Here is a 14943-nt window from a genome sequence, read left to right as displayed (position 1 = left end):
CTTCTCACAGCTGTGGTATACCATAGGGTGTATTCAGCACGATTTACCCAGCCCTGTCCCTGGCGCTGGACACCTAGCCCGCCTCCAGTTTCCACCACCATAGTTAGGTACGAGAGCAGAATGAATGTAGCAGTACCTCTTGTAGTTGAATATCCTTCCTTTGCCTGCAATGACTTGTCAGCCTGTTCTTCTGCTTCATCCCTTTCTTGGGTAGAGGACAATATCTACCATCACTCAATTTTTAGATCATGAGAAAATGCAACATCTCACTTTTTGTAGAGCAATTTCTCCTTTGACTAGTCCAACAATTTTCTCAGAGGTACACATGTGTTTATTAAGTTAAAAAAATAGCACAGTGGTTGCCAGGCGCGGTGGCTCACGCTTGTAATCCCAGCACTTTGGGAGGCCGAGGCAGGTGGATCACCTGAGGTCGGGAGTTCAAGACCAGCCTGATCAACATGGAGAAACCCCGTCTCTACTAAAAATACAAAATTAGCCGGGGTGGTGGCACACGCCTGTAATCCCAGCTACTCGGGAGGCTGAGGCAGGAGAATCGCTTGAACCCGGGAGGCGGAGGTTGCGGTGAGCCGAGATCGCGCCATTGCACTCCAGCCCGGGCAAAAAGAGCGAAACTCTGTCTAAAAAAAAAAAAAATAGCACAGTAGTGATTCTCAACTCTGGTTTTGCCTAAAGGTTGTGAAAATGGGGGGAAAATCCCCAACTAAAAATAAAATGATATTTAATATATTTTAATTTAAAAATAAATATATGCCATGAAAAGGCAAGGAGCAGAGAGAGGAAAAGACAAAAATCAAGTAACCATGAAACATGGAGATGTTTCCAAAGTAAGAAATCGCTTATCCAAAGAGTAAACAACACAGTTTGAAAGCTTGGCGTATTGAACTCTGAGATAGGAAAGGCAAAAATGAAGAGAGAATAAAGTTTGGGTGTCCAGAAAAGCCAAAATGTACACCGTTCTCCAGTACCAAGTGCCAAGCTAGACTGCTGTCCAGATAAAATTGCTGCAAAGTGAAACCAGAGAAAGATTCTTGCTGATTGAAAGAAAGAAAACCATAACATGCAGAATCAATTTTTATTTCTGAATTATACAGCAAGGCTATGTAGATATATTATGTCATTACAGATTTTATATTAATCTACATCAGGGAGAATTTATTTACCAAAACAAAGTCTAATAGATACTTTATTCTGAGCAATCCAATACATGATAGAAAAACCTTTAGATATATAAAAGATTAATTTGTGCACATCTAAATGTTTCTAAGGGAACAAACTACTGAGGCATTGTGACAAGATGAGAGTTGCAAACATAGTACCATAACTGAATATTTAAAATTATATCTGAACAAAGGCTAGGAGTAGTGACTTCCTCACACACCTCAGAGAATGCCTTAGAGAGAGTAACCCCACAGAACATTGTACGGTTTCAACAGAAGCTTCAGGATTTTCTTCCACACTGAGCTACTGCCCTCAAACAAATTTTCTCACTCCTTGACAGTATCTTCTGTGCAGATTTCTGTTCTCTTAATCAAGGAGCTTTGAGAAACAATGCTTTTGCCCCAGTGACCCCTTGGTTCCCTTAAACTCCAGATCTATAGGGGAAATGTAAAGCAGTTCCCACAAGTCAGAACCAAAGCAAGAATGCTCAGAATGCAAGAGCTAGAGAGCTGAATCCGGTGAATGTTTACCTCTGTCTACCTATCTGCTTAGGGATCATTTTTCTAGGATTCATCTAGGATTCTATTTACTTGGGGTGAATTTACATGGTAGCTTTTCTCTAGCACATGCAATTACATTGTCTTTTTAAGATAATAAAATAGCAGATACCTAAATATCAGAGTGGTTATGTAGACCACAGAACCGCTGCAACAAAATCATTGGGATAAATGCCCACAATTTTCATACAGGAAGATGAGGCTTCAAACAGCATACCACCTGAGTAGTTTTCCATAGATGAGCTGGACAAGTTAAAAATACATATATATATAAAAATGGTGAGATTGTCGCTGTGTCTGTTTGGCTATAACAAGAGCCCTCTATGAACAGCTCTACGCCCTCAGGTTTGCACCACTACACTGAACACTGGATTCTTCATTACTTCCTGTGACAGGGTGACCATGCAATTCATTTTACAAAATGGGATGCTACTGAGTGAAAGTAGCAAATAGGTGAACAAACAGGAATATTAGGTAACTGTGTTTATGTCAACACTGTGTTCTGGGAGAGGCGTAATTTGGGCTTTCAAAAGTGGAGAAGGGGCTATGGGAGAGGGTGGGCTGTAGGGTTTTTCTGTCCAACAAGCCAGGTGTTATGAGGGAGGAGATCCAATAGAACATACAATTCAACAAGATACTCGCTTTTGTATCTCAATCAAGAGGAGAAAAGAGAAAATGATGGAGGCTTATGGAGGAAAGAGGGCCGACTTGTGTGTGTGGGGGCACATGCAGGAGGACAGGAGGAGACAGACATGAAGCAATGAGGTCAGAGAAACTCAGTCACCTGTGCAATGACGTCTACTTCAAAGCAGTTACAGGCTCCTTCTACCAAGAGCTCCAAGTATCCTGGACAGCTCTCCCCAGTGAATTTTCCACCAAGAGACTAGGGGGGAACCCCTCTCTCCCCTTCATTTTCATTTCCGCCAGCTTCTTTGTAATAGGAGACACTGGAGACTAAGAATGGTTCCCAGAGTGAGGTGCGGACTTCAGCCAACACCTGTAACTACTAAAGAGGTGCTTCTAAGAAGGCTTCATTTTTGACAACTGCAACCTAAGCCGTGATTTTGTGGCTAGGGCTCCTCATCTTTTTCAGCAGGCTATTTCTTCTATTTTACTGTCTGTGGATGTCAAAACATTTATTTTTGACAAAAATAAATTAGTTTGCAGCCTCATTTGTCCGTTCTGTTAGGGAAACTAAATACGAATTGGGGTGGACTAGGAAAGGATGCGTTTGCTAGAGCAGGGGTCAGCAAACTTTTTCTGTAAACATACTCTATGTTTTAGGCATTGTGGGACATACGGTCTGTTGAACTGCTCAGCTCTGCAGTTGTAGTGTGAAAGTAGCTGTAGACAGCACAAAAACAAGTTTGCGTGGCTGTGTTTCAGTAACACTTTATTTATGGGTACTAACATTTGAATAATTTTCATGTGTCATGAAATATTCAAAATTTTTTTTTCCAACCCAAAATATAAAAGCCATTCTTAGCTTGCAGTGGTGAGCTAGAGTTAGCTGTGGTTTGCCACCCCACCCCGCTAGAGGCCTACAGACTTGAAATCTTGTCGGCATTTTACAGGGCATATGAAGACTATAAAGGAAATATTTTGTACATGAAAGTACATACTCACATTTAATTTTAAGCCTGTGATCAGATTATAGTGTTTTAAAGCAGATCACTTTTTATAATGCATGCGAGAGAAGAATTCATGGATAACTGAATGCTACCAAATGATTTTTGAGTAGGCCACCTTGCACTTGAGCTCTTGGCACTTATAAGGTAACATCTTGAGCTGAGTTTATGGCCTGAAGCTCAGAGAGCTACCAAACTTGCAACGCTCATTCTTAAATTTCGCAATGTGGAGGTCACCAACATTCATCAGAAAAATGATCTGTTAAAAGACCAATTTACATAAAATGTAATGACCAATCTGACAACTAAAATAAAGTTGATGTGGATTAGAAAGCCCGGCTTCCCTTTGAGAAGTTAAAGGAGATTCTGGTAAACAAGAACAAAGTGGGCACTTAGCTGATGATGGTTTTATACCTTGTGTGGTTTATGGCTGTCCTAGTCAGGCTTAGGATTTTAAAGGTGGAGTCACACAGGGGTAACTTTCCTGGGAGGAGTTGAGCCCTGTGTCCTTTAAACCTAATGCAATCACCAAAGGGTAATCCAGCTAATCTATGGAAACAAATCCACTAATATTTACAGTGGATTAAAGGTATCTTACTGGTAAACACCTGTGTAAGGGACAAAATATCACCGCACTGTGTCAACGAAGTATTGAAATGGAAGGTCGTACTTTCTTGCTAAGGCTCAACTAAAATCTTTGAGGCACATAATTGGCAAAATAGGAAAGTACACACAATTTCACAAAATACGTTAAGAGTAAACAAACTTTCTTCCTATTTTTCCCCTTAGAAATTTAGAATGGCACCAGGTAGTGCAACGTGGAAAAAGGTAACATCAGCCCTGTCTCTTTCAGGTAGATAAGTTTCAACAGAACCATGAACCAGAAAAGCATCCTCTTCTTCCAGCGTGGCCAACTAGGGCTTTTCTTTCAGCTTCAAGTCAATACTGTGAAGAAAAGAAAAAGAGAGAGAAACATGGAACCCAAATGAGAAACATTTAGTAATGATTTGGGTAGCACTGTGTTTGCTTTTTTCCTCAAAGGACATACTGAAAATATTTTAAATCATGCAAGTTTCCTATAACAGAAAAATCTGGTAAAACCCAATCCTCCTCTTGTCAGGCTTTTCTCTAACTTGTGAAATCTGTTTAGTTTTACAAAATTGTTTCTGGAAGCATTTTACACCTTTTCAAAATGATCCAGGGAGGTAAAAAAACTCATGTAAAGGCTCATTCCCAAAGTCAATTAAGATAAGGAGCATTAGTGTATTCTGGAAATCATGCAATTTTATTTATTTTTAATAAATGACCTTTCCTTGTGAAGCAAACAAATGTTCTGCCTCAAGTAAGTAATGTCTGACAAGCACTAAATAGTAAGAAATGGTAAACAATAAAATAACACCAAACATTTTCTAGGAGCCAAAGGATTTGACTGAAAGAGGTCAGCCTACCTTACTGAGATGGATGTTTATAACTAAAGAAAAGCTTGTTTTTCAGAAGGTCAAATGGGTTCCCAAATATCTGAGGAGTAAGCCTAAAACTTACTTGAATCACATGTTTTTCTTCTGCCTCTTAGTGAACATAGCACAACTTCCTACCACATCCACGCAAGAGGAAGAAAACCAAAAGCCAGTAAATAGAGGAAGAATTTCAGTTGTGATAAGAGAAATTATTAGTTTGAAATGGGTGATTTGGCACGTATCTGTGGATTTTGCTTATCTCTGCCCCTGAGCCATAAACTTGCATGTTGCAAAGGTTACTGTGCTTTACTTGTGGAATTTGCAGCAGCTGAGCAGTGTTCATTCTAGAAGTTTTGCAGATAAAGCCACTGGTAACTCACACTGCCTGCCCATCCAGTTTACAGTAGTAAAGTATCTTTCCTTTGAAATGTAGTCAGCAATTCCATCACTTATTAGCAGTGGCAACTTGGCCAAGTCACCTACCTTCTCTAAGTTCCCATTTCTGTATCTGTAAAATGGAACAGTCATACCTCCCTTATAGCTTGCTAAAGAATAAGTCTAAGGCATTTTCAATTGTACATAGTGAACATATCATAATGTCTATTATTACTAGCAGCAATAGTACCTCAGTGGTTTTTTTTGTTGTTGTTTTGTGTTTTGTGTTTTTTTTGAGATGGAGTCTTGCTCTGTCGCTAGGCTGGAGTTCAGTGGTATGATCTTGGCTTACTACAACCTCCGCCTCCTAGGTTCAAGCAATTCTCCTGCCTCAGCCTCCTGAGTGCTGGGACTACAGGTGGACGCCACCAAACCCAGCTAATTTTTTGTATTTTTAGTGACACGGGGTTTCACCATGTTGGCCAGGATGATCTCGATCTCTTGACCTCATGATTCGCCTGCCTCGGCCTCCCAGAGTGCTGGGATTACAGGCGTGAGCCACTGCGCCCGGCCCTCAGTGTTTTTTTGAAATGAGAAAATAGCTCTTTGCTTTATTAGCCTACTTGCAACAATCGTGTTTCCTTTAGGAAGCCAAATCATCATGAATATTTCTAGTTTTTAGGCCCTCTGACTTGTTTTCTTACCTGCAGAGTTTACTTTAGAGGTATCCTCTTTTTATCCACTGTGACCCTGAGATCTTTTTCTTTTACATACGTTTACTAAACAGGTCATTAAAAAAAAGTCTTGTTTTTGCTTTTAAAATGTCCTTCCTCTTCCCAGAAATCTGCAGTAAGTTTGATTTGGTGACTGGAAATTTGATTTTTTCTCTCACGGTGTTGGTTGACTTTCTCCCATAGACCAAGAGAATATTTACTCAACCAAAATTTGAGGCACATTGTCTAAAAACTGCGAGAGTGAGTCAGAATATTTGAAACAGTCTTGGAAGCTTAAAAGAACACGGTCACCTTGTTTCACCATCAGGCCCCTGAGCTAACACTTACACCAGGATGCCCGTCTCAATTATTTCTCGTACTGACTTTTTTGTAAATCTTCTAGGATTTAATTCATCCCTTCAGCTTTTGTTAACCCAAAAGCTAAAAGACTGGAACCTGTTTACCCAGTTTATGAAATGAAATAGTCAAAAGCGAACGATTTTCTTGTAAGTAAATACAGGAAACCACTTGGAAGGTTAATATTTGAGAGAGCAGCAATGTTGTGGAGTTAACAAAGCTGTTAACAATGATGCTAATTTAAGCTTCCTCAAATAGAGCCACCCTTGATCATGGTACTTTAAACAAATATATAAAAATATAAAAAGGCATGTTGCAAGTTTTGGAACATGAAGGAATTCATAAAATCCAAACCTAAAAGGGAAGGAGACAAGCACCCAGGGCTATTTAAAAATAAATAAAGAAATAAAAAGCATCCTTTTTGGGAAAAAAATACTTTTAATCAGAATTGAATATTCTTAATCTCTGGGCAAATGGGCTTAGTTTTCTATAGGCAACTTTTTTCCTGAGACAGAGCAACCTTCTGATAATTTTACAATAGGCCATTTTTGTGTCTAACATGTATTAAATGAGGTTCCTTACAAACTGTCTGACAATATTGTTTAATGATGAATAAAAACATTTGCATTTTATGTAAGAAGAAGAAAATGGGCATAACCTTCTCTTCTGTCTCTGAGGAAAATGAGAGACCACTATGGTAACAGCACACACTCCATCTTATTCTTGGACTGATCGAGCCCACTGGAAGAACCCTTGCCCATTCTGCAGTGTATTCGTTCAACACTAGCTCTGGAAGGTGTAAAATGCTTCCACACAGAATGCTCCTCTGTCCTTGATGGCCTACAGTGTAAAGGAGCCAGAAGTAAATGAAGCCCTCATTCTAATACCAAAGAAAGCCAGAAATCCAGGACTGGAAGTCAGAAAAAAAACCCCACAAAATTCTTGGCTACTCTTGACCCTTATCCCAATCTCATCATCCACACTGTGATCATGTGCCTCTTAAGGGCTCAGGAAAGAGAGGGCTGAAGAAAGGGAAGCCTTGAGAAGAATGTGTTCTTCTAAAAAGTGGGAAGTAACAATAACAATTTGTAGTATCCCTCCCTCCTCCATGCCTGGCCCTGGAATGAACCCAGACAGGAAGCAACGCTTGCCCTCTTCCCAACCAAAACAGCCCTACAAAGGAATAAGGAGCAAGACAGACAAGGCAAGCAAAGAAGTGGGTAAGCCCTAAGATGTAGCAGCAAGGGGCCAGCCATTGGCTGGGCTTCCACATGTGCCCTCTACGCTGCTTGTTAACTGTGGGCTCTGTTAACTGCTCAAGGGGGTGCTGTTTTGCTGAGGGAAGAAATAGTTGCAAAAAGAATTATCGTGGGCTGGGGAATTGAGGTATTACTGCTTTGCAGAATTTCATGTGCCAATTTCCTTGAAGCAGTTGTTGTCTTCATCAACAACTTCATCACAACAGTGACCTTTGGAAAAATAGCTGTGTGATTTCAAAAGTCTCTCTATAGTCTTTGTTCTTTTTTAAAATTTTTATTTAGAAAAAATAAATGTTCCTTGCAGAGCAGGGCTAACTCATAGGCATGCATCCAGAATTGGCCCAGTCTTTGTTCTTTGTGCACTTTTTCAGTTGGGACTGTCTCTGGAGTTTTTGTGCCTAAACTTCCTTTAAGCTGCAAGGTCAACATGGCAAATGTGGAGCTATTTCACCCTAATTTTCCAGCTTCCTTTTGGACTTCAACGGAAAGGAGGTCCAAAGACAGCAAAAAGTGGCAATAGAGACGAGCCACATTTAAAATTGATTTTTCCCTCTGCTTCCTGATTCCTAGGAACAGGGACAAGGTTAAATTCTCCACAACTCAAACCAAATTAGAAGCTCCCTGTGGATGACCAAGTTCTCTCTGAAAGTTTGTTGGTGACCACAGTTTATTCCCTGAAACTGACTTGGCCACTAATTCACTCTGTTCTCTTAGGTGAGTAGTTTTGTCTTTCATTAAATCGGAGGTGGTACACCCCATCCAGCATTAAGATCACCTCTTTCTGATTTAAAAACCATTGGTCCTGGAGCTATACTGCCAAGGTCCAAATTCCAGCTCCAGGCCATTTTTACAGCTGTAAAACAGTGGACTGGTCAGATCATCTCTCTATGCCTCTCTTTCCTCATCTGTGAAATGCACCTCATAAACCTATTCTGAGGATTAAAATCAGACACTGCGTGTGAAGCTTTTTACAGTCTGGAACGTGGTAAGAACTCACTACACGTCCAATTTCTACTTCTCACAGGATGGTAATCCTCCAAATAGATCATTCCTACAGTCTCATCCAGGCTCAAATTCCTCCTGGACGTTGCAAAACAAGCACATTTTCTCTCCATCCACCAAAGTATTAAATGGAAGTTCCAACTTCCACTAATTAAAATAGAGATGATGTCATTCAGAAAGCAGAACTGCATTCCTCTTGCCCAAATGTTCTTACATCTGGTCCTAATCATTTTCTTCTCATTTTTGGATTGGAAAAATAGAATGCCATGTCCATAGGTTGTCCTTTAGAAATTTAAGGTGTGATTGTGAATGAAATGGTGTGAAGCTGGCAAATTTGCTTCAAGTTTCTGATTTCAGGAATGGAGCACAGGAAAGCTGAACATCTAAACAGGGTTTACCCAGTCCTCAGTGTGTTTTCTTTCAGAGCCCAGCCATACAACACTACAAGTAACCACATAGCTGCTATTGATGGTGAATTCTTACTCCTTCTCCATAGAAGACATTTCTGGATCATTGTAAAGGCAGCTAGTTCTGAGTGCAAGGAAAAAACAGGAAGCAGTCAGTATTTCCCCACTGTCACCACTGTGAAAGCACAACAGATCTGAGGCATTTGAAACTGTTTAATGTGGTCCCATTACTAATACTGAATCGATCCATACTTGAACAGATGATGAGATTAAGCTGTAACCCTTACCATCGGTTTTGAAATACAAGTGATTGCCCATGATATAAAAACACAAAGCAAAGATTAAAAACTCCAAATACCTCCAGTGGTCTCTTCTGTCCTCATTTTTCCCTGCCTTTTCAATTCGTCTTATTCAGGGGACATATTACAAAATTGTGTTGGTACCCCAAATAATAAAATACACACAGAGGAAAATCCCTCTCAAGCAGCCTCATTTTATTCACCCATGAACACAGTTAATTTTCAGTTTTCACGAGAATGAGGAGTTCCCAATACACTGAAAGAAAAAATGTCAACGTCAGCTCTCCTCCTTGTTGTTACAGAATTAACAGGACACTTACCACTCCAGACAGCTGAGCTGTGTCCAGGTGATACAAATGGATCCTACCATTTACCTCAACTGAGTATGCCCAGAAAACAAATGTAACCTTATAAAATAATAAATAAAAGTGTTTTTATGGAATTTATGTTTTTTGGTATAATATTAGCTGTTTTTATATTTCATACTGGTGTGATTTCTCTGTTAGCAAATTTCAAATTTGCTTTCTATTAATTCTTGATGAATACTCATTACACCTTAACTTTTATACCCCTCCCATATATTTTATTTTTTTGAGACAGAGTCTTGCTCTGTCACCTAGGCTGAAGTGCAATGGCGCTATCTCAGCTCACTGTAACCTCTGCCTCCCAGGTTCAAGCGATTCTCCTGCCTCAGCCACCCAAGTAGCTGGGACTACAGCTGCAGGCCTCCATGCCCGGCTAATTTTCATATTTTTGGGAGGGGTAGGGTTTTGCCATGTTGCCCCACGCTGGTCTCAAACTCCTGGACTCAAGCAATCCTCCTGCCTTGGTCTCCCAAAGTGCTGGGATTACAGGCGTGAGCCACCGTGCCCAGACTCCCATAATTATTTTATTATTGACAAACAAACACTATTTAAAGAGCTTCTATGATCCTTTTTAAGTGCAGCTGTCCTCTTTGTAATATAATTTCACAAGCTAATTTATCTGTTTGCACATAAGAGGATCCATGATGAAGGTCAGGTGTTTGGTTGAAAACGACAGGAGGCTATCTCCCCAGGTGAGATAGCAACCTTCCTTCCTCACTCCCTACCCTTCTTGCTGGTGGTCTGATATTTTCATAGGGAATATTTGGCAATTCCAGTGAGCAAGGACAGTCAAGTAAGTGTTGACAGTGTGCTAAAAAAAAAAAAAAAAGCAAAGCTGGAATGGAATCAAGAAAGGGCAATCTTCCAAACTCAGCTTTTCTGCTTTTTAATTTCAAGTAATCCTCCCAAGGAAAACAGCAATTTGCAAACCCTTTAATACTGTCACTCCAAAGGCAACACAAGGATGCTTCCCAAGTTTTGAAATAAGAATGGTTCTATGTATACTATTTATCCTTCAGAAGTGTAATACTTTCTTTCCTGTATAGAGGTAAGGTTTTAAAGAAAAGATAAGGCCGGTTGAGCAAATCACCTTCTGAAATCAATTAGAGTTGGGGTGCAGTTTGAGTGGGGTGTGTGTGTGTGTGTGTGTGTGTGTGTGTGTGAGGGGAGAAGGAGAATGTTAGGAAACACTAGTGGGCGTAAAGCAAAACAGTGGACAGATAGGTTTTGTTGCCTGACCAAGTGTACGTTTGCCTTTGGTTAGACCCAACCAGCAGCTTTCTGAACAAGTCATGTGGAAAGTCAGGCACATGAGTCAATAGGAAGAACCTGGGTATATCTGGCTTCTAGCACTAGATCTGCAGTGATCACGTTTATCATAGAGTCTCTCCTAGAATTCAGGGGCTACTTCAGAGGCTAAAAGGTAGTTGAAAAAATGTTGCTGGTAGCCGAGATGGTGGGATTGTAAGGCATTCCAATCACCGGGGTCAACAGAGGAGAATTCTTTCTCTGTGCACATTTTCAAATGTGCAAATATATTTCAATTTCTCATACATGTGATGTTACCATCAAAAAGATAGGATCAAAAGATCCTAGAGGGAGGATTCTTCAGGCAGATGGCTTACCCGCTGAATCCAAAGCAAGAGCATACGCTTCTAAAACAAATCAGATTATTTTTATTTGGCCCTTGACTTTTAAGCAGTGGTTCTCCATGCTGGGTCCTGAGACCAGCAGCAGCAGCAGCAGCACTGGGAACTTGTTAGAAATGCAGACTTTTTTTCCTTGAGACAGGGTCTCACTCTGTTGCCCAGGCTGGAGTGTACTGGTAAGATCAATTAGCTTACTGCAACCTTGAATTCCAGGGCTCAATGGATCCTCCCACCTCAGCCTCCCATGTAGCTGCGACTGCAGGCACATATCACTATACCTGGCTAATTAAAAAAATTTTGTTTGTAGAGATGGGGTCCTGCTATGTTGCCCAGGCTGGTCTCTAACTCCTGGCCTCAAGCAATCCTCCCCTCTCAGCCTCCCAAAGTCCTGGGGTTACAGGGACGAGCAACCTCACCTGGCCAGAAGTGCAGCTTTTTAGGCTCCACTCTGGAGCTGGTGAATCAGAAACTTTGGGAGTGAGACACGGGATTTTCTGTTTTACCATGTGCTCCAGGTCATTGTAATGCACAATAAAGTTTGAGAACCCACTGCTCAACAGCAATGAACTGACTCTGATGCAAATTCATTATGCAGCATAAATTTACTGAGCATCTACTATGTACTAGGCATGAGCATAGTGCTTCCTTTAGGAGGGAGATTAAAATGTCTCAGGACCATCTGAGCTATTTAAACACGTCGGGAGAGGGTTGGTAGGGGTAAGGAAGAGAACAAAATAGTGGATGTGAGAGAAAAAAGAGAAAGCTACAAAACTATCCAAAAACAATAATCATTTGACTGTGGCAGCTAAGCAGAAATAGTATAAATATAGAGGGAAAAAAAATCTATTAAAAGAAGCAAGATTTCATAGTAATAATGAAAGAAACATGACAATATGACTTTATGATAGGTTTGTCTGAAAAATCATTGATGTTCTCTCCCCCCATCTTTGTCTTGAAAATAGCACTTTAATTTCATAAATATGTTATCATCCTGAAAAAATAAATCTGAAAGAAAAACTCACAGAGAGTTCTCACTCTAGGAAATCTCATGACACAAAGCAGTTTGAGTGCAGATAAATGCTAAAGGAATGTTACACCAACACTCAGTTCCTTGATTACTAATATTTTCCTTACTTAACAACTTCTTATTTGTAACAGTTGGGATCAAGACTAAGAAGTTTTTTTTAGAATAAAAAAATTACACAGTTTTGAGTTTCTTTAGTCTAACTGGGTGTCAGTTATCTTGAAAGAAAATGAGAAGATCAGAATATTATAAGAGTAAACTCCACTAATGCTAAACTTTCTAAAGCAAAAACCTATCCTTTAATTTTTTAACACAAAAGATTGGCACACTACAAGCAAATAATTGTATAGGTTACTTACAATAAAAATGTACCATAGGGGAAAAATGTCTAAATTGATTGTTTTAATGAGGAATTGGCATTTACAACTATGAAGAAAATGTCTATTAGTTAGATATTATTTATTCAGAATTTATAGCTGTTGGGACATTGTCCAGGCCTTCTGCTTTTGCAATGTCTATTAAAATGGGAGCTGGTTATAAAAATAAACAGCGTAAGCAACATTTAAAATGGGGAAGAAAATGTGCTTAATACAGCAGACTTTTCAAATAGTATTTGGTTATATCTAACATGTATTATCAGAAAATGTCTTTGTAACTTGGAAACGAGAAAAGAGAATAACTGGATTTTATTTTTTTTTGAGATGGAGTCTCACTCTGTCCCCAGGCTGGAGTGCAGTGGCAAGATCTCGGCTCACTGCAACCTCCACCTCCCAAGTTCAAGTGATTCTCCTGCCTCAGCCTCCTGAGTAGCTGGGACTACAGGTGCGTGCCACCACGCCCAGCTAATTTTTGTATTTTTAGTAGAGACAGGGTTTCACCATGTTGGCCAGGATGGTCTCGATCTCCTGACCTTGTGATCCGCCCATCTCGGCCTCCCGAAGTGCTGGGATTACAGGGGGCTGACTTTCTATTGGTTGGGCTATTTTACAACTCAATAGGGGCAGAGGTTAACTTGTAGTTTTTGTCCAGCAGAGATGCAAATAATTTCTGTCCAGTGGAAAAGACAACCTCAATATTACAGTTTATTGCCCTGTTGTTTATTAATCAGTTTTGTATCTAACCCAACAATCTTATCCAAATACTCCTCTGTAAATTATCTATAGATATCTAGCTGCTCAAATGTTCTTTGAACTGGCTTTAACACCTTAGTGGTTCCTGCATTAAATAATTAGTTGAATAAAATCATTGGCATGTGTTCATTTTATATTTGCATGAGAGTTATAATTTTGCCTTTTTGAGAATCATACTTTAACATTAGTGGGCAATGACTTTTGTTTTTCTATTCATCAAAATAGCTCAGAGGTTGTTAGTTAAGCAATATTTCCAAAGTCATTAAGTAAGGTGTTGTTTTAACTCATAGAAGGCCATGAAATCGATTCTACAAAAATCTTCCAAATTTCGATGTGCTATTATTCCTCCCCATTGGTATGAATTAGTGAGGTTCTGTTGCCTGAAAACCTAATGATCATCTCGATGTCACACTATACGTCGCAGTGCCTGTGATGTGCTCCTTTGTTGTGGTGCCTAGAATTGCGTGTACATTAAAAAACAACAACTATAGTGACAAATGCATTCCTCAATATAACCAAGATCATGGGGAAAAATAGACTGTAGTAAGAATAATAGAGATTACATCTATCATCGGAGAAAGAGAATTTCTAAAGTGCATTATTATCAGGAAGCAGGAATAAAACACCAGGCATGCAGATTTTCCCAATTCAGTTCTGAAATGCAAGCCAACATCACGCCAGCCACTAAATGAAAACCAAGTCTTACTTAGCTGCTTCTGAAGCTTCCCTCAGTTCTTCATCCAGTCTGCAGGAGCAAAAATTATTGGTGCGGAAAAGAAACAAAAAAGAAGCAAGCAGAGCATGAGACACTCAGCAAAGCAGAGCCAAACAAAAGTGGTGCATATGTGCTTTTCAAAACTGTCTTCTGGAGTCCTGAGACGCACTCCTTCCATTAAATATACCGTCATTTCCTCCCATTCAGTGTTTATGTACATTTACTTTGCAAATTCCTTCATACATGGTAGGTGTAAGTTGCAAAGGGATCAGAAACATGCTGGCTGAATAGAGCTGAAAACATCCACGTCAGTCTGGTGGGTACAGTTCAAATGAGCTTGCAGCCTGGGCCAAGTCAGGGATGTATCTGGTTTAGTAGGTTTCAGTTGCAAATCAGGTTGACCTCAACAGCTTTACACACAGGACAAAGACTGGAAATGGCATACAAAAGACTGATACAGTGACCTCTCGCTCTGGTAGCTTGTTGAGGTCACCCACAAGTAAGACACTGATGTACACACACAGGATCCAGCGTGAATAGGAGATCAGGAGATTTTACCTCACACTTCTCTTATAAGATCTCTCTTCATCGTACCTTACGAAATAAAAAACGAGTGCCATAAGGAAAATGAGCAGATGGAAAAAACGACAAGTAAATGATTTAAACGACAGTCAAATCATGAGAGAAAACGCCTATCCAGATACAGTCATGCACTAGGTAACATCATTTGGGTCAGCGATGGACCACCTATATGGTAGTGGTTCCATAAATTAGAATACCATAATTTGACAGTATCTTATCTATGTTTAGATACACGAATACTTACC

At 39.9% G+C, this 14943-nt stretch overlaps 1 protein-coding gene across 15 annotated transcripts in view; it reads right to left on the bottom strand.

The window, feature by feature from the left end:
* Window positions 1-1076: 1076 nt before the first annotated feature.
* Window positions 1077-14943, bottom strand: part of PRUNE2 (prune homolog 2 with BCH domain) — a 293156-nt gene continuing 279289 nt past the window's right edge. For 4 of the 15 annotated variants that reach the window (XM_009188956.3, XM_009188959.3, XM_009188957.3 and 1 more), the window contains 4 exons: window positions 14675-14710; window positions 14108-14146; window positions 9011-9058; window positions 1077-4309 (listed from right to left, as the gene is read on the bottom strand). In XM_009188956.3, the coding sequence (XP_009187220.3) occupies window positions 4279-4309; window positions 9011-9058; window positions 14108-14146; window positions 14675-14710 (154 nt within the window). In that variant the 3' untranslated portion in view covers window positions 1077-4278. The remainder of the gene's footprint in view (window positions 4310-9010; window positions 9059-14107; window positions 14147-14674; window positions 14711-14943) is intronic. The other 11 variants (XM_009188962.3, XM_009188966.3, XM_009188963.3 and 8 more) reach the window with 8 other exon arrangements.

This window comes from Papio anubis, chromosome 13, assembly GCF_008728515.1.
Source record: "Papio anubis isolate 15944 chromosome 13, Panubis1.0, whole genome shotgun sequence".
In the NCBI taxonomy this organism is placed as follows: domain Eukaryota; kingdom Metazoa; phylum Chordata; class Mammalia; order Primates; family Cercopithecidae; genus Papio; species Papio anubis.
This window is presented reverse-complemented; position numbering and strand designations above follow the sequence as displayed.